Source organism: Glycine max, chromosome 3 (assembly GCF_000004515.6).
Source record: "Glycine max cultivar Williams 82 chromosome 3, Glycine_max_v4.0, whole genome shotgun sequence".
In the NCBI taxonomy this organism is placed as follows: domain Eukaryota; kingdom Viridiplantae; phylum Streptophyta; class Magnoliopsida; order Fabales; family Fabaceae; genus Glycine; species Glycine max.
Genome location: NC_016090.4, coordinates 44,765,876 through 44,791,890, shown reverse-complemented (window position 1 = coordinate 44,791,890; position 26,015 = coordinate 44,765,876). Strand labels below are relative to the sequence as shown.

At 32.5% G+C, this 26,015-nt stretch overlaps 3 protein-coding genes across 4 annotated transcripts; all 3 read left to right on the top strand.

The window, feature by feature from the left end:
• Positions 1-6,824, top strand: LOC100812342 (respiratory burst oxidase homolog protein B). Its single transcript, XM_003521649.5, has 12 exons — positions 1-792; positions 1,729-1,888; positions 3,000-3,048; positions 3,266-3,379; positions 3,881-4,309; positions 4,608-4,994; positions 5,089-5,184; positions 5,296-5,411; positions 5,504-5,606; positions 5,728-5,801; positions 5,892-6,403; positions 6,510-6,824. The coding sequence occupies exons 1-12, from the start codon at positions 285-287 to the stop codon at positions 6,617-6,619; spliced, it is 2,658 nt and encodes an 885-aa protein (XP_003521697.1). The 5' UTR covers positions 1-284; the 3' UTR covers positions 6,620-6,824.
• A 1,837-nt stretch (positions 6,825-8,661) lies between these two features.
• LOC100810882 (heavy metal-associated isoprenylated plant protein 35) lies at positions 8,662-10,396 on the top strand. 2 transcript variants are annotated; one of them, XM_003521646.5, is made up of 3 exons: positions 8,662-8,973; positions 9,075-9,150; positions 9,398-10,396. In XM_003521646.5, the coding sequence occupies exons 1-3, from the start codon at positions 8,887-8,889 to the stop codon at positions 10,291-10,293; spliced, it is 1,059 nt and encodes a 352-aa protein (XP_003521694.1). In that variant the 5' UTR covers positions 8,662-8,886; the 3' UTR covers positions 10,294-10,396. The 2 variants fall into 2 exon arrangements, with proteins under 2 accessions (XP_003521694.1, XP_040870149.1); XM_041014215.1 differs by having other exon boundaries at positions 8,692-8,973; positions 9,419-10,396.
• Positions 10,397-13,565: 3,169 nt separating this feature from the next.
• On the top strand, positions 13,566-17,238 carry LOC100810019 (cell cycle checkpoint control protein RAD9A). Its single transcript, XM_003521644.5, has 10 exons — positions 13,566-13,772; positions 14,121-14,240; positions 14,318-14,426; positions 14,929-15,180; positions 15,252-15,364; positions 15,572-15,636; positions 15,984-16,237; positions 16,306-16,462; positions 16,745-16,779; positions 16,864-17,238. The coding sequence occupies exons 1-10, from the start codon at positions 13,668-13,670 to the stop codon at positions 17,001-17,003; spliced, it is 1,350 nt and encodes a 449-aa protein (XP_003521692.1). The 5' UTR covers positions 13,566-13,667; the 3' UTR covers positions 17,004-17,238.
• The last annotated feature ends 8,777 nt before the right edge of the window (positions 17,239-26,015 follow it).

Sequence of the window (26,015 nt, the reverse complement as noted above, 5' to 3'; positions counted from 1 at the left end):
ACCCGTCAACCAACGCGCCCAATTACTCCGAAATTGTCCACATGCGCCTTTTTCATCTTTCATTACTCCCCCCATTTTTGACTTCTCTCACGCGTAATTTCCATCTCTCTCTCTCTCGATATATATATTCTCAACACAACAACAAACGTACCCATGCTTCACAGCTAGTACATAAATCATCACACCTTATTCTTAATCATCCTTGCCAATTAAGGCCGTGCAATTGTTCATTCATTTGTTTGATATATATCATAATATTACCAAGTTTGAAGAGTACGTGATCGATGGAGATTCAATTGGAGCAGCAACAGGAAACATGGTCGGAGACGTCGAGCACGGGGAGCAGGAGCACGCGAGTGGGCTTCAGCGGGCCCATGAGCGGCCCATTGGTGACGTCCAACAAGAAGAGCAGCAAGAAAAGCGCTAGGTTCAAGGACCAAGAGGATGAGGACTTCGTGGAGATAACGTTGGACGTTCGCGACGACACCGTGTCGGTCCAGAACATCAGGGGCGGGGACCCCGAGACGGCGCTGCTCGCCAGCCGCCTCGAGAAGCGTCCCTCCTCGCTGTCGGTGCGACTCCGGCAGGTGTCGCAGGAGCTCAAGCGCATGACCTCGTCCAAGAAGTTCGATAGGGTCGACAGGGCCAAGTCTGGTGCTGCTCGTGCCCTCAAAGGGCTCAAGTTCATGACCAAAAATGTTGGAACCGAAGGTTGGTCCCAGGTGGACAAACGCTTTGATGAGTTGGCCGTTGATGGCAAATTGCCCAAAACGCGCTTCAGTCAGTGCATTGGTATGTTTTCTTTATTCATTGTTTATACAATTATACACCCCCCCTCACTCACCATTTCGAACAATTATTATTGATGAAATAAATTGCCTTTTTTTAAATTAATAAAAATATTCAATCAAACATGTACGATACTGAAAAAGTTGCGTTTTGAACGCTAGACAACACTCTTTTATGGTTCTATTATTAAACCTCTGTTAACATTTCTTTTCTTTTACTGTATTTATGTATATATGATGAGTATTATCAAATACGTATTTACTTAAGCTATTTGGTATGGATTAATTGTTTTTGGATAATTTCTTTTTCTTATATTTATTTTACACTTGAATTGGTCTTTCTATTATTTCATCAAATGTTGCATCATTATCTACCATATTATTTCCCTATTCAGATTGGTGTAAGCAGATAAGTGTGCATATTATAATGAAACTGTGAGAGTTGTTATCGTTTAGTGAAATTAAATAATTAAGAATGGTTTAAAAAATGTGACATCTACTCCTACTTTGTTCGGTGGGTTCATCTGGTCATCATCGTATATTTCTCCTTTTTTTTTATAAGTCATATCTATAAGCTTATTACTTTATATAAGTCACTTTATAGTTAAATATTTTTAAATTTATCTTTATTCTCTAATTATATCATGTTTAAGTACTTTTACTTTTTTTCTTATAATTTTTTAACTTCCACTTTTCTAAAAAGAAAAATAAGATGGAAAGAGGAATTATAATAGAATTAGTGAACTTTTAAATAATAAAAGTAATTTAAAAATGTTTTAATAAACAAATTTTTAATCATTGTGAATTAATTAAAAATGACTAATAATAAGAAAAATAAAAAGTACTAGCAATTAGGGCAGGATACTGATTTGCATGGCTTATGCTACCCCAAGAATTAATTAATTAATTACCTTTCCTAAAACTAAATAATGATATATAGGCATGAACGAGTCGAAGGAGTTTGCTGGCGAATTATTTGATGCATTATCTCGTCGCCGGGGCATAACATCGGCTTCCATAAGCAAGGATCAGTTGCGCGAATTTTGGGAACAAATTACAGACCAGAGCTTTGATTCAAGGCTCCAGACCTTCTTTGACATGTAAGACTTCAACTTCATCATTTCCTTCGTTTTGTTTTTTCCATTATAATTAAATCCGTATATGCCATAATGCTCAATTTTCTAAATCCTTATAGTACAATTGAGTATATTGTCAGAGATTGTGGGAAATTGCTTGCCAATTACTTCTCGCTATATATCAAACAAATTAAATAAAAAAACAACGCCGCATTTCATGCATTTTCATGTGAATTAAAGTGGCGTTTTTTGTAACCAATACAGCTGAGGAGTTGAAATAAAAATATCTTTAATTAATGAAAGAAGTTTTGAGTGCAGTTCTTTGTTTATGACACTATAAATCATTTTAAGGTTAATTATCCACTTTTTTGCTAAAAAAATTGTATATATATTTTTATTATAAAAATTTATTTGAGCTATTTCTTTCTTTGACTATTTGTTTAATAAATTGAAAAAAGATCTAAACTAAAACACTTTTAGAACTTGGAATTTCTGCACTTTTTTAGTGTGGAATTGAAGTTTTCACTACGAGGTCAACTGAGTCCTGACCAAAATATTTATGGTGAATTTTGGAACCCTATATTTTAACTAAATAGTAAATTTTACGCGAATGTCAAATCGCCAAATGAGCTACACCTCCAGGCTAAAATAATGAATTGGTCTAAATAGTTATTTAAAACACTTACCGAAAAAAAAAACGCCTATTCTTTAAGGATGTTGTTTAATCCGTTGTTCAAACCTTAGCATATTTTGTTATAGGATTAGGTGTGGAATAGTCGAGGGTAGAGTGGAAAGTAAGAAGAAATCAGCATATTAAATAACAAATTGAATACACAAGAAAAATAAATGAATGAATCAACGGGTGGCTCTTTTAAGGGATCAAAGAAAAAAGGAAGGAAAGAACCAAATATTTCACCCTTTAAATAAAAAGAACGAGTCAACGGATAGTTGGGTGGACTATTGAAAAATCTGTGTGAAATCAGCTAGCAGCTATTGGAGAAACATTGTATGAATGTATATATCTAAGTCAAAAAAAGAAAAACAATTACGAGTTAAATGTCAACAATATTGAATTTTGGTTGGATCTTCACCCATTTCCTGTGACTTGTCCCTAAATAATTTTAATTCATGTCAGGGTGGACAAAAATGCCGACGGAAGAATCACCCAAGAAGAAGTTCAAGAGGTGAGTGTTACTATGATAAAAAAGAAGAATTTATTCCCTCATTTTTAATTTTCCCATTAAATGAGGTGGTAAAACGTCATTTGATATTAGTGTAAAAAAGTGGTAACATGTCATTTGATATTAGTGTAAAACCTTTTTTACACTAACAATACATTACTGCTTTTTTTTACAAGAAACTTATGGAAATGTAAACATTATTGTGTTATTCATTTTACAGATTATCGCCTTAAGCGCTTCCGCTAATAAGCTGTCAAAAATACAAGATCGGGCAGAGGAATATGCAGCCCTTATCATCGAGGAGTTGGATCCAGACAACGTTGGATACATTGAGGTTTATATTCTATCTATTTTTTTTAAAAAAATTTATCTTCACTCCCATTTTGTGAAAAATAAAAGGGGGTCCAAAGTGAATATCATTTTATTAAAGTTAGATACTAAAAAATGAACTAAAATGTCAAATTTGAAAACTAAGAATTTACTCTTTTTGTTGTTCAACTATCGTAAATGAGCCCAAGGCCTCCTTTAAAAATTTTCAGTTATCGTAATTGGCCTAGATAGGAATATACTTAAGCCTTAAATTTTATTTTATTTTCCCTTCAAATTTTTCAACACACAGACTACATATGGATGACCAGTTGACCCATGCCAGATTGGCAGCCTATTACTTTAGCTTATAGTTATAGTAGTAAAGTATGAATGATAAGTTGCTTTTCCCAACTTATTTTTTCCCTAAACAAATCGGAGAGTATTTAAACTTAAACATCTAGTAACTTTTACTAAAAATTTTACCCAACTTAACTCAAACTTTTCTTGTTTAATTTTTTTAATGCAGCTATACAACTTAGAAATGCTTCTTTTGCAAGCCCCAGCACAATCAACCCACATAACCACGGATAGCCGTATCATGAGTCAAATGCTGAGCCAGAAGCTGGTCCCAACCAAAGATCACAACCCCATCAAGCGTGGCTTCCGGTCACTGGCTTACTTTGTGGAGGACAATTGGAAACGGATTTGGGTTATTCTCCTCTGGCTTTCAATTTGTGCTGCCCTTTTCACTTGGAAGTTCATTCAATACAAGCACCGTGCCGTGTTCGACGTCATGGGCTATTGTGTCACTTCAGCCAAAGGTGCTGCTGAAACCCTCAAGTTCAACATGGCCTTAATCCTGTTACCCGTTTGCAGAAACACCATAACTTGGCTCAGAAGTAAGACCAAGTTAGGCATGGCTGTTCCTTTTGATGACAACATCAACTTTCACAAGGTACCTATATGCATGGATGAAGAAATTAATAAATGGTCTCGAACTACTACAATCTTAATCAATTTTTACTGACACATATGTGTTAGGTGAATAATAATTGAGACTATTGATAGTAATACATGCTGATTGATTTTTTTTAATTATTAAATAATTTTCGATTAGACTACTATTAGAGTCTCGATCGAAAGATTATGGATAACACTAATCGTTTAATAATTATTTTATGTAATAATTTACTCTTAATTTTATTGTATTTTTTAATTAATTAGCTAATTATGCATTACTTTGATTCCTATAGGTGATAGCTTTTGGCATTGCAATTGGGGTTGGGATACATGCAATTGCACATTTAACGTGTGACTTCCCAAGGTTGTTGCACGCAACGGACGAGGAATATGAGCCCATGAAGCCATTTTTTGGAGAAGATAGGCCCAACAATTATTGGTGGTTCGTGAAGGGAACCGAGGGTTGGACCGGGATAGCCATTGTGGTGCTTATGGCTATAGCCTACACTTTGGCTCAACCTTGGTTCCGACGAAACAGGCTCAAGCTCCCTAAACCTCTGAAAAGGCTCACTGGATTCAATGCGTTTTGGTACTCTCACCATCTTTTTGTCATCGTCTATGGGCTTTTCATCGTTCACGGTTACTACTTGTACCTCTCCAAGAAATGGTACAAGAAAACGGTATGCATGAATGCACTATTATATCCCCGTTTCCCTTTAATTTTGCTTGATATGAAATTTTGTTCTTAATTTGAACAACACTTTATTGCCACAGACTTGGATGTATCTTGCAATTCCTATGATACTATACGCATGCGAGCGATTACTTCGTGCTTTTAGGTCTGGATACAAAAGTGTCAAGATTTTGAAGGTAAATTACTTCTGAAGATTTTACCTTCTCTCTTTTAATTAATGTCATTTTTCCTGTTAATGACCTTACATATACTAAAATTTTAACGTTTTTTATTATCTTGAAATTCAGGTTGCAGTGTACCCTGGAAATGTCTTGGCCTTGCACATGTCTAAACCACAAGGATTTAAGTACTCTAGTGGACAGTATATTTTTGTTAATTGCCCAGATGTCTCTCCTTTTCAATGGTAAGTGAACATTCCTTTTCTTATTATTTTTATTGCACGTTACCATTAAAATAAACAAAAAAATTAACAATTTTGTTGTGTGGTATCTGTAGGCATCCTTTCTCTATTACATCAGCCCCAGGAGATGATTATGTAAGCGTTCACATTAGGACTTTGGGTGATTGGACATCACAACTGAAAGCTGTTTTTGCTAAGGTAAATTTTGCTCTAGACAACCACTTTTTCTTCATTGGGAAAATATGCTAGTACTTTACTTTCCTCAAATATGTTGCACAATATAACTTATATTAGTATTCCATTCATGTGATTGATGCAGGCATGTCAACCAGCAAGTGGTGACCAGAGTGGTCTTCTACGAGCTGATATGTTACAAGGCAACAACATACCAAGGTTAGTTATGACTAGAGACAATGATTTTATTTATTTAAAACATTCAAATTGGTTCTTTACTCACTCCAATGAAACTGAAATTACTTCTAGGATGCCAAAGCTCGTGATCGATGGTCCTTATGGAGCTCCAGCACAAGACTACAAAAACTACGAAGTAATCCTTCTCGTGGGACTAGGAATTGGTGCCACCCCTTTGATTAGTATTCTCAAAGATGTGCTAAACAACATGAAACAACAGAAAGACATAGAAGAAGGGATGGTAGAAAGTGGAGTCAAGAACAAGAGGAAACCTTTTGCCACCAACCGCGCCTATTTCTACTGGGTTACTCGTGAGCAAGGTTCCTTTGAATGGTTCAAGGGTGTGATGGATGATGTTGCCGAGTATGACAAGGATGGAATAATAGAACTTCACAACTATTGCACAAGTGTGTATGAAGAAGGAGATGCTCGATCTGCTTTGATCACTATGCTTCAATCGCTCCACCATGCCAAAAGTGGCGTTGATATAGTTTCAGGGACAAGGGTCAAGACACACTTTGCTAGACCAAATTGGCGCAGTGTTTTCAAACACACTGCACTCAAACACCCTGGGAAAAGAGTTGGTAAGTACTGATGTTGCTCTTGATTCATTTTTCAAATTCATTATACCATCATATATATATATATATATGATCTTAGCTCATTTTCAATACATTCAATTATTTTCAGGTGTTTTCTACTGTGGGGCGCACACATTGGTTGGAGAACTTAAGAGGCTTTCTCTTGACTTTTCCAGGAAAACCAACACCAAGTTTGATTTTCATAAAGAGAATTTTTAAATTCTTTTATCATAGTTCGTATTTTTTTTTTCCAACTGTAACGTATGTAGTTGAGGGAAAGTTTCTAGTTATATATAGTTTGTTGGGGTTTTTTTCTTTGGTACTAGAGCTAGGTAGATAAGCAGCTAGCTGCATTCAATTAGAGTTGTATACATGTATAAAAAAATTCATTTTGATATAAATGAAATGGTTACGTTGTTAACAATAAGCATACCATAAAAAAATCATTAAATGATTATCGCAGCACATAACAAACTGTTTTATTCAAGTTAACAACATACGAACAGGAAAAATGAACTGTTTTATTTCACCAAAAAGAAAAAATGAACACATAAAAAATTAAAAACTACGAACAGGAAAGTTTGAATTTAATTAGGCGATAACATTATTATCCAGAATACTTGGATACAGAGTACTTGGAAAGTTCATTAAATTGCATATTTGTCTTTAATTCTCATTTTAATCCTTTAAATACGTCTTACATAATATTAATATACCGATGCTAATTTTATAGTCATATATATAATCATCACAACAGCAGAAGATTAATAATTGATGAACAACTCTCCCCTCCAAACACTTCACCTGTCATTTTTTCCTTCTCTTTCTTTTTTTCACGTCATATGACTTATCTTACATAGACTCTCTTATTTCCACGTCTTTCTTTCACTACGTATCAAATAAGTTTTTGGGTGTCCACAAATTATATTTGTTTTGTTATCTAACGTTCTTAACAATAAGTTGGACTATAATTTGGCAAGTAGCTAAAAAATTGCTGTCGATGACTAATACAAAGAAAATGTTGCTTCATCTTGGGTAAATGCTGAGATAATTAAGTGATTAAATAAATAAAAAACAAGAATTTCTAAATAACATGATAACAGATGAACGATTAATATCATTTGCTATAGTCTAGTTGAGAACTGAATCAATTGATAATTTAAAGTTTTCAACCAAAATTCTACATCTCAAAATTTTGTGCAATTAATCATCAATTTTTTGCAGTATAAATTTCATAGCTCAATATGATCTGTAGACCTCACGCTATTGTAAATTTATTAACTAAATCTCTGATAATTTAACGTGGAATGCAGTGAACCTTCCGCATAAATTTTCAAAAGAAAATCCCCCATGTAATGAATGATTTGTTAATTGCATCATCTCGTATATATAAATTAAGGTGGTAGGGGGATCTGGCATTCTTTTTTGTTTATTCGCTTTGTACAAATATAAAATAAATTTCCCCTCAGATGATGGAATTTGAAGAATTTTGAACTAATTGAACTTAATTCATCTATGTTTATACTCATTTTTATTTGTTTTTACTTGTTATATGTGAGATTTTACAGTTATCAACAACTCCCCTCAAGTTCAACTAAATTGGTACAGTTACGACTTGCGTACCATAATTCCAAAGAGCGAAATCATACAATAATTTCTCCCAAAATAGGATTCTAAAAAAATTCTCCCGAAATAGAATGTATTATTCTCCAAGCTCATGCACGACTTAATTCTTTCGAGTTTAACTACTTGGTTATTGATGGAGATGATATATTCTCCAAGCTCATGCACGGCTTAATTCTTTCAAGTGTAACTACTTGCGTACCATAGGTTGTTTTCTGAAACAAGTGCTTACATGCATGCATCGGCCCAGCTTTATATATATATTAATTTATATGAAAGGAATTATAAAAGAAACAAAAACCCACCTTCAAAGGGTATCTAAGGCTGATTGTGAAATAGACAAAAGAGAAAAGGTGAAGAGGCATCAAATGCTATATTGATAAGTATCCAGTGTATACAAACCAAATTCGTATTAATTTGAATGACACCGAACTGAGAAGAAATCATATCTGTATATAGTTCCTTGCTGTTTATAGTTTTAGTTATTATTATTATTATTAAACAGTTACATGTGTACGAATTTTCACTAAAGTTATATATATATATATATATATATATATATATATATATATATATATATATATATAATTAAAGATGCTACGAATAAATTTCTCTTTACTCCATAAGATCTAAGAATTTATCATTAGCTCCTCTGTCCCCACGATATTTCTCCCCTCTTTCACTAGGTCCTTTGTTTCCTTGAAAGCCTTTTATTTTGTAAGTTCCCTTAAATTTTTTTTAGTGCCAAACTCTTAGAGCATCATTTCCTTGCTTTTTAAGCATTGCCACCAGTTTCAAAGCACCCTTCTGCGCTCCTCTCTTACTGCTACACATCTCAAGCATCCGTAGTTTCCGTCTTCCCAATGGCTGCAACTGCACCTGCAACAGAAACAAGAGTTGAAATTAAAGAACCTCCTACAGAAGAACTTTTAGAACCTCTCATGTGCAAGGTAAACCATTAATTCTTTCCCCTTTTTCTCTTATCTATTCATTTTTACCATTTCTCGAGTCCAGCATATTCTAATCCTCTTGCTACGCTTCTGTTTATCAGAGCTGTGTGTTGAAAGTCTCCATTCATTGTCAAGGCTGCACAAGGAAAGTTAAAAAAATCCTACAGAGCATAGACGGTAACCATGTTCAATTAAAACCTAACATCTTTCATTTCTATTTTCACTCTTCCCTTTTTATACATACTTTAGTAACTCCATATAATTTCTTTAAATCTTAGCACTCTATTAAAATCATTGTTACAAGTTTCTTAACAATTGCTAGTTATATTTCCATTTGATGAAAGGTTCTTGTTTTTTATTTTTTTCAAATCCTAAGGATGTCTTAACATTAATATTCTTAATCATGAATTCCTCGTTAAGTCAGGTGTTTATTGCACATCAATAGATTTGAGGCAACAGAAGGTTATAGTAAAGGGAAACGTAGACAGCGACACTTTGATTAAGAAACTAACAGAGACAGGGAAACGCGCTGAGTTATGGCCAGACCAACCCGAACTGAAGAAGAAGAAGAAGAAAAAGAAAAAGAAGAAGAAGAAGGCAAACCCAGAGAACAAAGAGAAACCGAGCGAACAAGAAAGCAGCGAAGAAAGCAACCAGAGCGGCGACGACAACAACAACGAAAAGGAAGCTATTAAGGTTGTCGTTCAAGACCCAGCCAAAAACAACGAAGGATTTTTTAACGTAAACAGAGTTGGTGAAGGAAGCGCAACCGGCTTAACCGGGGTGCAGTTCCAGGATCCGAGGATGGAGGTGAGGCAAACGGTGATGGTACCACCCGGTTACCAGTCATCGGTGATGGGCGAGAAAAGGGTTACTATCAACGTCCCTGGCATGATGGATGAGAACGAGGGTGGCAGTGGAGGGAAAAGGACGAAAAGCAAGGGGCAAAAAGGGAATGTTGTAATCAACGGCGGCAACGAGGGTGTTACTGTGGTGGAACACGCTGGTGGAGATTGGAACCAGATGCCTGGTGGTCATGGACATGGGCCACCCAATGAGAGTCCCCCACGGCATCAGTACCCACCGCACTATCATGCGCCCGCATCTCCAGTATACACTGGAACCTACCACACAGCGTATCCCACTGTCACCCGCTACGGTGCTGCGTATTATACGTCCCCGCAACCGTATTCGTATTCTCACGTGTATCGGTGCGTTGGGTCCGAGTCAGACTCAGAAACTTATACATCACCTTCACCACCGTCTTGTTCCTTCGAATTATTCAGCGATGAAAATCCTAATGCCTGCTTTATCATGTGAGTGTTGTCACGAAATTTCAACCACCGTAACTAACTTTCTTTTTCTTAATCTCGTTGTGCTCTCTTGAATATTAATGCATGAACACTGGGTGTGTCAGTTTCAATTCAGAGTAAGGAATTTTATTAATTTTCTCAAATCTCGTTTAGAAATCAATAATCTTTTGTAGTGCGCTGAGATAATACGAATTATTGGCTACTCAACGGGTCAACGTTCGAATTTCACTTTACATTGGTGGCATTATTGTGGCTAGATGCTTATGGCGGGAATATTTGTGTATATATGTATATTCAATCAGCGGTTATACTTTTATATTAACTGAATACCCGCAAATCATTAGCCACGTTCCTGGTTTAATTTGCTTCTTGGGGACGGAAACAGTAGGGGTGTATTTGTGGATCAAACTTTTTGAGGAATTTTTTAAATCGGAATAAGATTCAGCTATAAAAAGTTCAGAATGGGATTGAAATTATTCAAACCACTAATGCCTTCTTTAAATCTATGAAAAAGCTCTTTATGGCTTTGATTCCCCTGTCAACTTGATGCCTTTTGGACATTCCCTTATTATCTTTAATTTGGCCAAACATGCGCGAATTTATTCCTATTCTTTCATAATGCAGTAATGGTGGAACATTTTAAATTTTAGTGAGAAATTGCTTAGCTGATACGGTTTAATTGCACCGCGAAGGTTGCTGCTAGGACATCTCATGTTTAACGCGAAACTTCAGTAGATTAATGTTGGCTAATTTCTCAATATAAATTTGACTTAAATAATAATAATATTAATAATTCACAATCATATACAGGAAAGAGATTGTGAAATTAAAAAGTCATGCATTATCGTGTGCTTCATTATAGAGGCAGGAGCAAGCTTGATGTCATTGGCATCGCCTATTACCCTCTTTATCCTTATTGCTCTATCTTTTCCTGTGTTGTCATTTCGATTATGTAAAGAGAGAAGAGAAGCAAGATAGAAAAGTCTAGACAAGCTTATAGATGAAAAGATTCACCAAGTATCGTAACATCAAAGCTCACGAACTCTAGCATTACTTTCTCGCGGATTAAAGATTGTAGACTTTTTTTTCGATCAAATTTTACACATAAAAAAATTCAGTTTGTTTTTTGGTGCAGATCCGAAATTAAGTTTAGTTAAAAAATTAATTATTTATGTTAATGTATCCTATTCTAGTTTTATAATAAGAGAATAAAGATTATACTCGATGAGTCTAGAAAGTTTTACAAATTTATTTAATTATAACTTATTAATTATGATAAATTTATGAACTTTTCAAATAATTATTTTATAATAATTCAAATGGTAATCTATGATTAAAAAAATAAAAATTTAAATTATTTTATAACCTATAAAAATTAAACTCTTACAACAATATATCACATTTATCCTATTTTATCCTCACCGTTAAACAAACTTTAATAAATTTATGTATTATTTTCATTTGAATGAGATTAGTGATGTGAAATCATCTTTATACAAATATTAGATAAAAACAATGATAACTATCATTTAATATTTAAGTATATCTCATATCTAATACTAAATATATCTAATATCTAAATACTATATATAATATAGTGATCGATCTTGATTTTAATAAGTAAAGATAATTAAAAGTTTAATTTTATATTGTTAATTTTTTTGGTTCGCTAATCAATAAATTTAATATTAAAATGTTTGAATTTAAATTTTAGTAATGATATTTTCCCAGTCATTTTTGTTTATAGTGTTTTAAAAACCTTACTTAAAGGACTTTTAATATATTATGTAAAATAAATAATTAGTAGAATGTTTTAAGAATACTCTCTAACTCATTTTTTATGATTTTTTTTAAAGCTTATTGAAAATTACAAAATCATAAATGAGAATTATTAAATAAGAAATAAAACTTGCAAAATTTTATGAATTTCAATAAATTATAGTGAATAATAGAAAGTGCATTCAAAAGAGTATTATAGAAAATATGTTTTGCTGGTATTTTTTCCTAAGAATAATTGTTGAAAAGAGGCAATACATAAAAGCAAATCTTGTTTGTTTGTGCCTCAAGCCTTCCTTTACATTCTAAAGAAGAAAAAAACTTGATTTAGTGCAGATTATGACGACATTTATGGTATGCCAAAATGAGCGAAAAGTATGAATAATTATTCATTTTCTTTTATTTGTCGGAAGAAAAAGTAGAAAACAAAAGAGAAATTGATTTTTAATAACAAAACTTCATTTTATTCTCTGTTTAATTTAATTTTCAATTTTTATTTATTTATCACTTTCTTTGTGCTCAACCAACCATATTAGTCACTCCATTGATAATAAAAATAGTTTGAGTTAATAAATTTATAATTAAACATATTTTTAGTTTGAATAAATAAATAAGATAATGTTTACTTTTAATCTCTTAAAAAGTTGTCTCTTTTTTAGACATTCTTTTTAGAAATGTATTAGGTATAATCCTCATTTTTATAATAAAGAAAGACTAAAATAAAACGATTTTACATGAAAAAATAAAGATTATATTCTTCATACCTTAAGCGTATTAGGATTGTCAGGGTCGTTGGCATTCAAAGTATTATCTACTTTGATCTTCCATAGTTCCGTCATAATTTTATCATAATTTTATTTTAAAAAGATACCTTAATAAAATATTATTAAGAGAGAATGATGTTTATAAAATATTATTAACTTATTATGCAAGACATTTTAACATATTGGAACAAACACTAACACATTTCTAAAATATATTGAATATTAACAAAGAAACAACTTTTTTAAAGACTATAAATAAATATTTATATTTTAAAAACTAAAAGAATTAATTAACGGTTTTCATTATATCTACTCAACTTGCTCGCATGCAAATTATGAATCACTCGACTCAAGACCTATTTAAGGTGTTTTTTTAGTCGTAAGATTCGAAAAATTTAAAAACAAAATTCACTTCTTAATTTTTATTTAATTTTTAATTTCAAAATAAACTTAATTTGAAAGTTCATAGAATATAAAAACTAATTATTTTAAAAAAAGTGAGTATTAAAATTATTTTAAGACGCAAGTGATGGTGGTAAGGACTATCATAATAATAAAAAAATATATATATAATACTATTATTAAATATAAAAGTAACGTTTTTTTAAATAAAAATTAAATTCACACATTTTTTTACTTTAAAAATATTTTAAAATTAAGTTAAAATTCATTTCAATCATATTTTTGTTCAAAAGCATTTTGTTTAAAAATTACATTTAAAAAACAAGAAACTCTCTGCACGTATTGGAACTGTGGATCGTGCCCTTCTTCCCGCCAAGGCGCGAACCCTAAATAGGCGCGTTCTGAACCATGTTCACTGTTAAGTGTGTTGTGTCAAACTATGGAGATTACGTTAAGCGACAATGCTCTGAAAACTTTCGCGCGTTGCATCACTTGTCTCGCACGCATAGGAAACGAGCTCGCAATTCAAGCCTCTTCCTCTCAGGTAACAATAACATTCCTCTGCAACTGCAACTCTCGCTTTCCTTCATTTCCGTTTCACGTTTTTCTCAATCCAAACGCAATTTCATTTGATGACAATGCCGAACAAGCTTCAGAGCTATGAAATTACGCTTTAATTATGGTTCCACTTCTTTTTTTTTTTATCGGAAATATATTTTTGTTTGTCGTCATTTTCTATCTGGAGAAGCTTTCTACACCTCCTTACATTTTAGTTAGGGTTTTGCGTGCGGAATTAGTACTTTAAATCGAACTAAGGATTGTTGATTATTGATTGTTTACTAGTACTTCACTCATGCACTACTTATTTCTGGTCATTGATTCGTTGTTACAGCTTCTTTTCCACACTATTAATTCATCACGTTCTGCCTATCAATGCATCGCTTTCAAGTCTGGTTTATTTGATGCGTATAACGTTTCCAGCAACTCCCTGCAATGTAGTGTGCTTCTGAAGGTGTGGAAAAGCCTTTTCTCACTTTAATTTAAATGGGGTTTGGAAAAGAAGAATTCTCGCTCACGTACTTTGATTAGGCTGTTTGTGCTGTTCTCAGGACACCTATTACGAATATCGACCATTTGACCGTGAGACTGCCTGATCCAGATGCTCCTAAAGTGCAGTGGATTTTGGATTGCTATAATGGTAATATGCTTATTTAATATATACTCAATCTTTGGTGGTTGGTCAACAAGGGAAAAGTTATAGTACTAGGGGTTGCTATCGGAGTTGGGGTACCGTTGGACACTAATCATTTAGTTGTCTTTGAAACAATCTTGATAATGTAGTTGGTTTCTGAATTAAAACTAGCGACATTTTCTACGTAGTAATTGTTATGGCATCATTGGCATGTCAACTGTCTCCTATATTTTGCTGAGCAGCTTAGGGGATTGTTATAGCCCATGACTAAATAGAACTCCTTCTATAGATTTTGAAGTCTGTTACATATGAAGGTTCTAAAATTCTGTAGTAGCAATTTTTTCTCTAATGGACTCAATCTGTCTTTGGACTTGAGTATTTATCAATAATTGGATGTACTATGTACATGGTGATAGGCATCTCATCATTTATGCTGCTATTGTGTGTGTGCACTTACACACATTTGACCCTATTGTGGATTGAAAAGGATGTTATTCATTAACTGCAGGTATGAGAAAAACCTATTGGATTACTTGCAATGTAGAACCTGACATACATCACTTGTCCCTTGATAGGCAAAAATTTCCCAGCAACTTTGTTGTGAGGCCTCGAGATCTGAGCAGGTTACTTGCTAATTTTCAGTCATCTCTTCAAGAGATCACTATCATTGCAACAGAACCTTCTTCTCTACTTACTGATGCATCAAATGAAATTGGTGGAAAGGAAGTTGAACTTCGAAGTTATATGGACCCAACCAAAGGTAAAGAGGATGCTTTTGTTGGTAGGTTTATTGAAAACTGTATATATTCATGTGTTGAGATTTAATGGCAGACAATGATACGTTGCTGCACACCCAACTGTGGATAGATCCTAAAGAAGAATTTTTGCAGTATGTTCATACTGGAGATCCAATAGATGTGACTTTCAGTGTGAAAGAACTGAAGGTATAGTAAACCAAGCCTTTTGTTTTTAAATTTTTCGCTGACAGAGGTAAGTTTAGCAACTGTTGTTAGAGATTGCAGTCACCTGAATGACCTGATATCAGATTTTATCATGTTATCTTTCAGAAATTTTGTTATTCTTTCTTTCTTCCATTCTAAGGCTAATTAAGTTATTGAAACGCACTTGGCATTTTTCTCATCAAACTGCAGGCATTTCTTTCATTTTGTGAGGGCTGTGAAGTTGATCTCCATTTGCATTTTGAGAAAGCTGGCGAGTAAGAAGTATTTAGTATCTAAACACTATTTATCCTCAATGGCATGAATTATCCTATGAATATGAATGCATACCTTCTATTTTAGGTTATGGTGTTATGCATATTGCTTATTGATGAGTGTACTTATAATAGTCTATTAAACCCCAAATAGAACTGAGGAAATGTGAAAAGTTGCGAAGACACCCTTGTCTTGGATTTTACCGTGGAGAAACATGCTATACACACTGAAATAAAAAAGACATTTTCCTACATTCTGGTTTTATTTTTTATTTCATGCTAGTAATTTTTATAGTTGTTACTTGCTATTTACCTTAATTCTCTTTTATGATTCTGTGTTTGGCAAGCAGACCTATTCTTATGGCACCTAAATTTGGTTTGGAAGATGGATCTCACTCAAATTTTGATGCCACCCTTGTACTGGCAACCATGTTAATATCTCAGCTTCATGAAGGGGCTGCCTCAGAACCTCCTGTGGGGGCCACCGGAACACACCCTCATACCGAAGAAAGAAATGCATCTCACATGCTGCAAGAGAATTGTAGAGCAAATGTGTCATTTGAGCCTCCATCTGATCACACCCGTATCTGGTCTGACCTCTCAGGTAATTTCAATATTGAATTGGATGATTTTTTATTGATTGAAATTCTCATTAGCCTTTTCATTTTGAAGCAAGTGCATTTAAAAGCATTAGTCCTTTGGAAGAACGACAGGCACAAGGAGAAACAATTTTGAATGATGATGGTCAAAGAGAAATTCAAAGGATTAGCACAATGCAAATTTCAGGAGTAGCATCAGTTCCCGGAAATAATCCCATTGATTCCAATGTGTATCCTTTATGCTACTTTTTGCCCCAATATGTTACCATTTCTATAATGATTTACTGTCCCCCATGATGCTCTGACTGCAAATGTTATAATTGCTTTCTTTACATCTGTTACCTGGTTGAATTCTCAGAGAACATTTACAGAGTATGGGATGCTCAAACCAGACACTAGGAGTGAAACCCTTTATTTGGATTTTAGACTTATTTGCATGTTTAAAACCCTTTAATTTAAAGCAAATTGCTATTTGTATCCTCTGTTAGTCTCTACCTTGACTGATATTCCAGACCAACTGAAAAGGATCATGGACAAGAGCCTCAAGGTTAGTTAATTTGGCTTGTTAATGAGCTTAACAAATGCTGTTGTGGTTCCATCAGCAACTAATATAATTAGTACATTTATCCAGATGCGATGCAAGATAATGGTCAAGCAATTTCACAACATCACCGCAGTAATTGGGTAGATGCTGAAGAGGATGATGAAGATGAACAGGATGAAGATGAACAGGATATTCAGCCAACACCACCGTACTATGAAGAACATTAATTCAGAGAACTCTACTGTAGTGGTTCTCCTTTACCTCAGTAACTGCTTGTGGCGATTCTCTTAAGTTGCTTTGTCTCTTTAAGTTTCTTTTAATTGATCCAGTAATCTATCAATAAAAGGATTGAATAGCCATAAATTGCTGAGTTTCTTGTATGTATTATATTATTAAATCTTCCCATTAGAAACATCTTGTCTTCTGCAGCCATTTCCTTGTGCATATAAATACACATTAATTTGGTAACCCTGTATCCATATACATCTTCCCATATTCATGCATCATTGTTGACAAAGTACAATCACTTAATATGTACTGAAATGCCTTATTTCTACCCATAATTAGTCTACCTGGTTAGCTTTCCTTAGAACAAAGGGATACAGAATATGATCTTACAGGCATCTGTATTCTCCTATTAGTATGCTCTCGAGTCCCCTATCTACCCCAGAACTCTTACACAAGTCAATGGACAAATGGATAATAATTGCATGGCGAAGGGCTGGTTGATCCAAGTCTTGACCGTTGTATAAGTATAACACCTGATGATATAAAGAACAAGTTAAAAGAAACATGATATAATCCAGAAAAGATACATGCTGGGATCCGACAATGGGGACACTATGTTGGGGAATTAGATGAATCTGATGTTCAATTTTGACTTAAAATTAAATGGAGCAAACAAATATTAGAAGTCATTTCATTATCGACAGACTGATTACTTGTTTATATCTATTCATATTTCATACCCTTGAAATTTAGGATCTACTTTCTCCTTCTCAACAAGTCAAGTGACTTCTCTTATATCAAGTATCTCAAATCTTATTTTTATAATTTTCTTATTCATCTCAGATGTTATTGCTTAAAGTTAGTCAATCTTAATTTGAATTTCAATACATCTAATCAAACTAATGATATAAAAATGATATGCTGTTGAATCCTTGGCAAGCCTACTAAAGTATCGTGCAAATAATATAAAACGAAAAGTTCGAATATCGTATCCACAAAGATTTATTTGTACTCGACTATTTGTGCAAATTCCACAACTAGGCAAAGGATAATTTGGTTTTTAAGATAAGATTATTAAAAACTGAACAAATAAAAGGTGAACAAACACTTGGTGGGCAAAAAGAGTCAAATGCAAATTAAATTAAGTGTTGAGGATTTGGCTACACTACGCTAACATCTCTAGTAATTATGAAGATTTTCTTTATACAATGATCATTCTAATGTTATATTAATCTACTATAGTGTTTTTACCATGATTTCTCATGTGAGAGAATCTTAGTTACTTAACTCAACTCCTAATCCCTTAGCAAGTCAAGTTAAACTACTTGGGTTCAAGAACAAAGACTATAAAGACTAGTAAGTTTTATTCCATGCCTAGATATAACATCCACTAGAAGTTACTTTAAGATCTAAGTTAAAAAGCATTCTCCAATGTCATTCTAACTATGAAACATGTAAATTTGGGTGATCACATCACTAATGACACTAACAAACATCACTTCATTCCTAGATGAGACATTCATTAGGTGTTATTTTCAAAACTCAATTTTCAAGTATTTCCCAATGACAATGAAAACAAGTGCTTGGGTGATTAATCCATAAAACAGGCAATAAAATGGAAAGAAACAATAACATAAGAAATGACACTAATTAAATAAAAAAAATCAATTGCATAAGAGTAGCTTAGTACACCAATCCCCCAACAATGAATGAATTAGTCTCTCATTGTCATGAGATGAGAACTCTAGTTGCCACACCAAACCCTAGGTTTGTGCCCCCTTTGATTCCCAAAACAATGTTCCTTTTATATTGGGCTCAAGGTCATTGTTTTGTCACTTCAAAGTGTTGTCTACTTGTTGGGCGAGACATACTCATTGGACGAATTCTTTAGAATTCTAAAAGACACTTTAGATGTAAATTCACCCACAAGGCGAATTCTTCAACAATTGAAATTCTGAATTTATTTTTTTCACTTAGTGGTTTTTACTCATTAGTCGAGTTTCTTCTTGTTGGACGAGTTCTTCTTATGACTTGACACTTCACTCTTGAGATATCATGTGATCTTTTTTGCATAATTACTCTCATTGAACGAACATAACTCGTTGGACAAGATATCCTAAATGACACTTCAATTAGTGCTCTAAAACCTTGACAAAAGATTCTATAAAACTCTATTTTCTAACTAAATTGAGGCTAAACCAAAGCAAAAATTCACAACAAATAAATAACTGTTGTGTTATTTGTAATTCAAATGAATGTATGCACAACAATTATCATATGTCTTGATTCAAATAAAAAAATTTCAATGATTCTTCCTCGATTTCAAAAGTGATTTCTCTTTAATTTGTTTTATACAATTAAATAAAATTTTCATTATTCACAATGAATTTCATCATTCTTAAACAATTATGTTTTTTTTTATCTCATTTAAAATTTTACTTGAGTTTAGAAATACCCATACTGGCCATACACTTCTAGTTCTCTGACTTTTAGCTCTTGGATTTAGAATTTCAATTGCATGACTTTACTTCCTTGTTTGTAGATATTGTTTTGAAGATGTATGACATGTTTCCAACAACTCTTAATTGGTTGCAAGATTGGGATTATTAGTCTAGCTGAAAAGTATTTATACGTATGTTTCGGCATTATTTTTCTCAATCAGCTTCCATATGATGATTTACGTGTCTTGTACATGTTGCGTACATGATCTGGTATTTCTATGATGATTGCCAAAGTCTGGATTGGGTGTGTAGATACTAGATAACCCCTTATAATTTTTAAAACCATCATGGATTGCTGTTGCTGGATGCCTCGTTGAATTAAAAGGAGCTCCAGTACAGATGCAAATCATGCATAGACTAGTGTTGTTCCTCTCTAAATCAGTTCTGTTTTTTAAGTCAGTCTATCATCAACTGATCTGGTTGCTAAGAGTGAAACCTGTTTTGTGCTTCTGTTCAAGTAAAAAAAATAAAATAAAAATCATATTTAGCCTTTTAGCTGCAGTCGAGAGAGTAAAATACACAGCCTTAGTGCCTCACCGGCAAAACTTTTTTTTTTTTTTTTAATTCTGATTTCATTAAAAAAAAAAAAGACAAAATTTTGTATGGTTTTCAGAATCGCATGCTGAAAATCAGTTTGAAGTTTACTAAAGTCGATATATGTAGAGCTTTCTTAACACCGGAGATATTGAACGCACTGAGAAAAGTAAAAATAAAAATGCTGACAGAAGTGTGAAGCTAACGCTTTGTAGCCCACTAGTAGTAATTTTAATACTAATAGCTATTAGATAGCAATATACTGGTTCTACTAATCATATACTGTACGCGATTAGATATGGATGTGAATATGACGGGATAACAGTGTTGTTGTTTTTTATCGGCAGGAATAACGGTGTTGTTGATTCTGTCTTCAGTCAAAGTAGCATACATGGCCGTAAAAAAGAAATTTCTTGCTTTGCAGTAACTTCCAGAGGAGAGGGAAAAAAAATGAACAAATGAAACAAGAACGGAACTGGAATATAATATTGACATTTTATAGTTGGAAAAAAAATATTCATTTGTTAATTGTCGTATGTCATGTTTCTGCTGCATCTTTTGCCAGCTAGTTTGGTTGACTATCAGAGGCCAGAGGGCTTGGACCACTCAACAGAACCATTAAACCCTTCCAGAAGACAGTAGCTGCTGCTATGTTATATTATATTTCAATATCAGAGTTTTTCTGCAAAATTTATTGTGGGGAATTCGACTTAATAGCTCGTTCAACGGTTCATACCAAATTCCGGAAAATCGAAGATTTGACTTTTTTTCTTTTTTTTTTATTCAAATCTTCCTTTGACTCTTTATGTCCTCGAGTATTATACTGTTCATTAACCGAGAAAAATCACACCTTTTATTTTAATTTAATCTTATATTTGATCAATTAGCGTAATTTATTAATTAAAAAACACAAGTAATAATCAGGTAGACAAAACAAACTCTTATATTCTCTATAGATGTAAGTTCAATTTTAAATAGACTTTCAACATGTCAACAAGTCAAATAATATCAGAGGTGTCTTTCCATTTTACTAGGCAACTACAAGAAGACAAGAATATTTTTTTTCTGTAAAGAAAACAGTCAATTTTAATGGGCTAATTCAGCCATGTTATTATTATTTTTTAGATACAGGCCATGATATTATCTATGAATATGAATAAGGACATGATTGTTATATTTCAAATTTCAATTGGAACTTTTTGGTTACCCCTATCTATGTTTTATTTTTTTAAGGAAAATTACCCCTATCCATCAAAATACATTACTTTTACATTTGAGGATAACTTAACAACATATTCTTCTTCTTCTTCTTTTCTAAGGTCGTAAGTGTCCGGAATTGTTACATATATAGGTTAACGTGGGAATTAGTATGATTAAGAAAAACGTGGGAATTAGTAGAACACTTAACGTATTATATTAACATAAGGTGACTAATTTAAATGATGATTGGCGTCCCTGTGAAAGCGTAGTGATTAAAAATTATAAGAAAGAAGAGTGAGATTAGAGGTTTGCGTCCTAATGCCCTATTGTAGTTTGTTGGATAGAGGGGACGTTTCCCTCAAATAAAATAACCATTGATTATTTGACCCTAAAAAGACAATTACTAAAGTATTTCATTTCATCAGATGGCAGCTGGAGCATGGAGTAGCTTTGGAACGCGTAAACACCGTCTGGCCAGAGATGTATTGCGGGTCCCAACCCAACCACTCTCCTCTTTCTCTCTTTGCAGTTCCCACTTCCTACATTGGCTGGTCAGATTCAACTTTTTATTCTTTTAAAGTATTCCAAAGTTTTTTTTTTATTCTTCAAAAAATTAAAAGTATTTCAGCATATACATGCAATGTATTTAATTATGGAGAAAAACACACCGAATAATAATATTTTTTTATTTGCAAAAATTAAATAAAAAACAGAAATCATGATTTTAAGAAATACTTAACTTTTTAAAACTTTTTTTTCTCTCTATTCATACTCTCGGAAGATTGCCATGGTTTCTTTTGGAACAATTTAGTTAGGTTATAGAGCTTCGCGTTAGTTAATAATATAAACTTTAATGAAAGATGATACTATAAAATTTTTAAAAATATTTCAAAGAGTTATAGGGCTATATATTATTGGTGACACGGTTAATTAATGAAAAATTACTATTAGTATGACTTTGAATGAGTTATTTTAAAAGTCAACTAAATTATGATAATTTGTGATTAAATGATATTATAAAAATTGTTTGATACTTGTTGTGCATAACTTATTTTTTTATATATATTTTAAAACTCAAATAAATAAAGAAAATAAATGTGGAACACAAAACCTTAAAGATGAGGCTTTTGTACTGAAAAAAGTGAAACAAGTTTTATATATATATATATATATATATATATATATATATATATATATATATATATATATATATATATATATATATCCTTAAGTAGTTGACTAAACCATGGTCATTATTCAACTAAACTGCCTTTAATTTCAATTTGCATGTGGGAACACTTGGGTGACAATTAGGAATACTTACGAGTTTGAGTAAAGTTTTGAATCGAACATACCCGACGGAATTTAAATAAATAAAAATTTGATTCAATTGTGTATTGAGATAGATAAATCAATGGAATAAGACCAAGGGGGTCTATGAATAAGTTGGTTGAGCAGTAAGATTGATTTCTAAGAAGGAAAAAAAATATCAGTGCAATAAGAGTGCAATATCGGGTATTATATTTTCATACTCGTTAAACCTTAGTTAACTGAAACCTCTATTTTTTTTTTTCTGTATAAAATAACTCTTCATTTATACCATTTCAATTTTATTTTAACTTTCATACGAATATCATTTTTAAATTTTAAGATGCGTACAAGTTAATGTATAGAATGTTTTTATTTTTAGTTTCATAAATTGTTAAATAAATGAAATATATAAATACAAACTTATTCGGCCTGAATTTGAGTTAATTAAAAAAAGTGAAAAATCAAATTCAAAATTTAACTTAAACAATTAATTAATTAATTCAGGTATTTCTTTTTAAAACCTGACCAATCCATACATGCAAGTGTAACGAGTGAAGAGGAAGAAGTAAAAGTAATTCAACAAATTGCATGAAAGTAGAAAATTAGAAAAAGAGAAGTATAATGATTTACACAAGGTATAAAGAACTAGGGCATTATTTGGTACGGCGAAATAAAAAATACAGAGGTACAATTAAGTGGAAAAAAAAATAAAAGGAAAAATGTTCACCCGTTAGGTCTTTACTTTTCATTTTTGTTCTCTTTTAACTAAAAAAAGGCTGATGTAAGCTCATTATCAACAAAAATGTCCATGCCCCTTTCAAAAATGATGATAAACAGAATTATTGTTACTAGACCAAGAACTCAAAAAAATGTTCATGTCGCTTCCAGAAATGGTGAAGGAATCACTGTTACCACACCAAGAAATCTAGAGATTTTCTTCATAATGCGTTGTTCTGTTTTACAACTCAATAGTGTTTTTTTTCACTTGGTAAATAGAACATTAAGACACGCACACAAAAAAGAGAACCTTTTTAAGCAGTGTTTTTTTTTTTAACTTGTATTTGTTTTCTTTTGTGGCATAAATAAAAGTATTAAGATGAATGTGTTGGTGAAACGAGAAAAAATATATGATATAACTTGAATATAACAATTTAAAAATGGAGGACTAGATCGTAATAATGAAAAACAGAAGGACTGTTTTCCTGGACACTTGTGGCAGATATCTAATCTGAAATAAAGAATTCAAATTCCTTGCACTCAGATTAACAAATGTCTAAATCAGACATTCTAGTTTGTGAATGAAGTATTAGAGAAATACAAATCAATGATATTCAGCATGATAAAGCTGTTTTATAAGTGGATCTATAGAGTGGTTGGTAGTAATGTTGACAGTTTCTTCTACTCAAATTCGAGTGCTTTTAGTTTTTTCTCACTGAGAAACTTAACAAGCTTGTCAATTTTTCTACTCGGCACATATCTGGTGAGCTTTATATTTCTCAATAATGTTATTAGAGACATGCTAGGAACACATTCTCTAACACTTCTCAATGTTATCAGCATGTGTTCAAAAAAATATATTAGAGAATGTGTTCCTAATATTTAGTGTGACTGAATTTCAGATACCCCGTGGTACCAGAGACCGGAAAAGTTCAATGATGTGTATGTATGTAGAGTTCCAATATAAAAGACCGGTATGTGGTCGTTTTTTCTGGTAAACTTTCTGATTCATAAACTGTGGAGCCACCATAGAGGACAACAAGGGGCTGGTTTTTGGTGCCATTTGCAATCAATCCACATTATACCTAGACAACTTTGTGCCCTGATGCTCACATTCTGTCTTTATCTCTTCTTCAACAACATAGACACTTTCGACCAAAGTTGAAGTTGAACTAATAACAACCCTCTATCCCATTTCTTTAATATAATACCAAAATATCTATGTTATGGTTACAATTAAAAGATAAGGCTAAGAGTTATATTAAATAGATATAACTTCCAAGGCTATTTTCCCCCATCAGGAACCATTTTCCTCTTCCTGGAAATTTCTCATAGCACGCCAAAGACAAGGAAAAATATAAAAAAGACATTGAAATAAAGTTAAACCATAACCTCAATACAAAAGTAAAAGTTTGATACGGTCCAAATCGTAATTAAGTAATTAGCAAGTTGGCACCGAAAAGAGAAAAAGGATTGAATTGCATTACATATTTTCCCATTGTATGTGCAAACTATATAATATTTGTAACTTTGTCAAAAGCAATAGAAAACCTAAGAATAGCTACAACTAATTAGAAGTCTAGTTGAATATGAAGTTCTCTTTTTAATTACTATTTGTTATACATGATGCATTATACGTCTTTAATGGCCCTATATACATACTGAAATGAGGTATAAGGAGGCAGAGCAGAAAAGAAAAATAGCATAAACATTATGAATTTGCAAAGATGAAGCCAGGCATGCCAAACCCTGGAGGGTGTTAGGGATCGAAATTCCTGCAGTTAGAATGTTTCTAAGTTCATGCACTCAGCCAATTGGATATTTGGATTCGTTAGATGATCAAATAACTCATTTTATCTCAACAATTTCACCTTAAAATATGTTTCGGAAATGTGAACCATCTAATTTCAATTCTTAAATGTGTGAACGTGTGAAAGATAACGTGCTCTGGTTATTGGAATATTGGACCAAACTTTTTTTTTGAAGGAAAATATTGGACCAAACTTGAGAGTGGAGTTATCTACCAAAAAAAACTTGAGAGAAGAGTTGAATACTTCCTTTCCTTTTTCCTCCTTATCTCCTTGAATAATTTGATAAACATGAGTAACATTTTTGTCAACAAACTACAAAAACAATTTTTAAGAAATATGGCTGATTTGTTGTATCATTTTTTTTCAGAATGTTTTGAAATTTTTTAATGGCAGAGTTAATAAGCTTCTAACAAATTTAACCTTGTAATTTATTAATAAACTAAAAAATTGAGATAATAAAAGATTGAATACTCTGTGTAAAAAAAGAAGATAGATAAACTATTTTATGACCAAAATGATATGATATGGTTGAGAAATAATTTTTGTTTTTCAAGCACATAATTGGGATCAATTTCTCAAGTCTTTCTATACGAAAAAATATCTATTCCATTTCGGTAGATTAGTTGCTAACTTAAAAAATAAACCTATTTTATGATAAATCAACATCCACGAGTTATCAATTATTTTTAACTATCTTTATTGCAAATCTCAAAATTCAGATTATTAAAAAATCATGCACAAGAAACTGCAAATGAGAAAATATGAGATGCACTGCTAATCCCAAGTCTAGTATTTTTTTACTTGACTCTGTTCCCACCTTCTCCTCAACTCTACACTTATATTATTCAATTACTAATTAGTTATTCTCTTCGCTTTCTGACTTTTATATATCTAAATCCTTGCGTGAGAAACTTAGCTGTTATCCATCATTGAATTA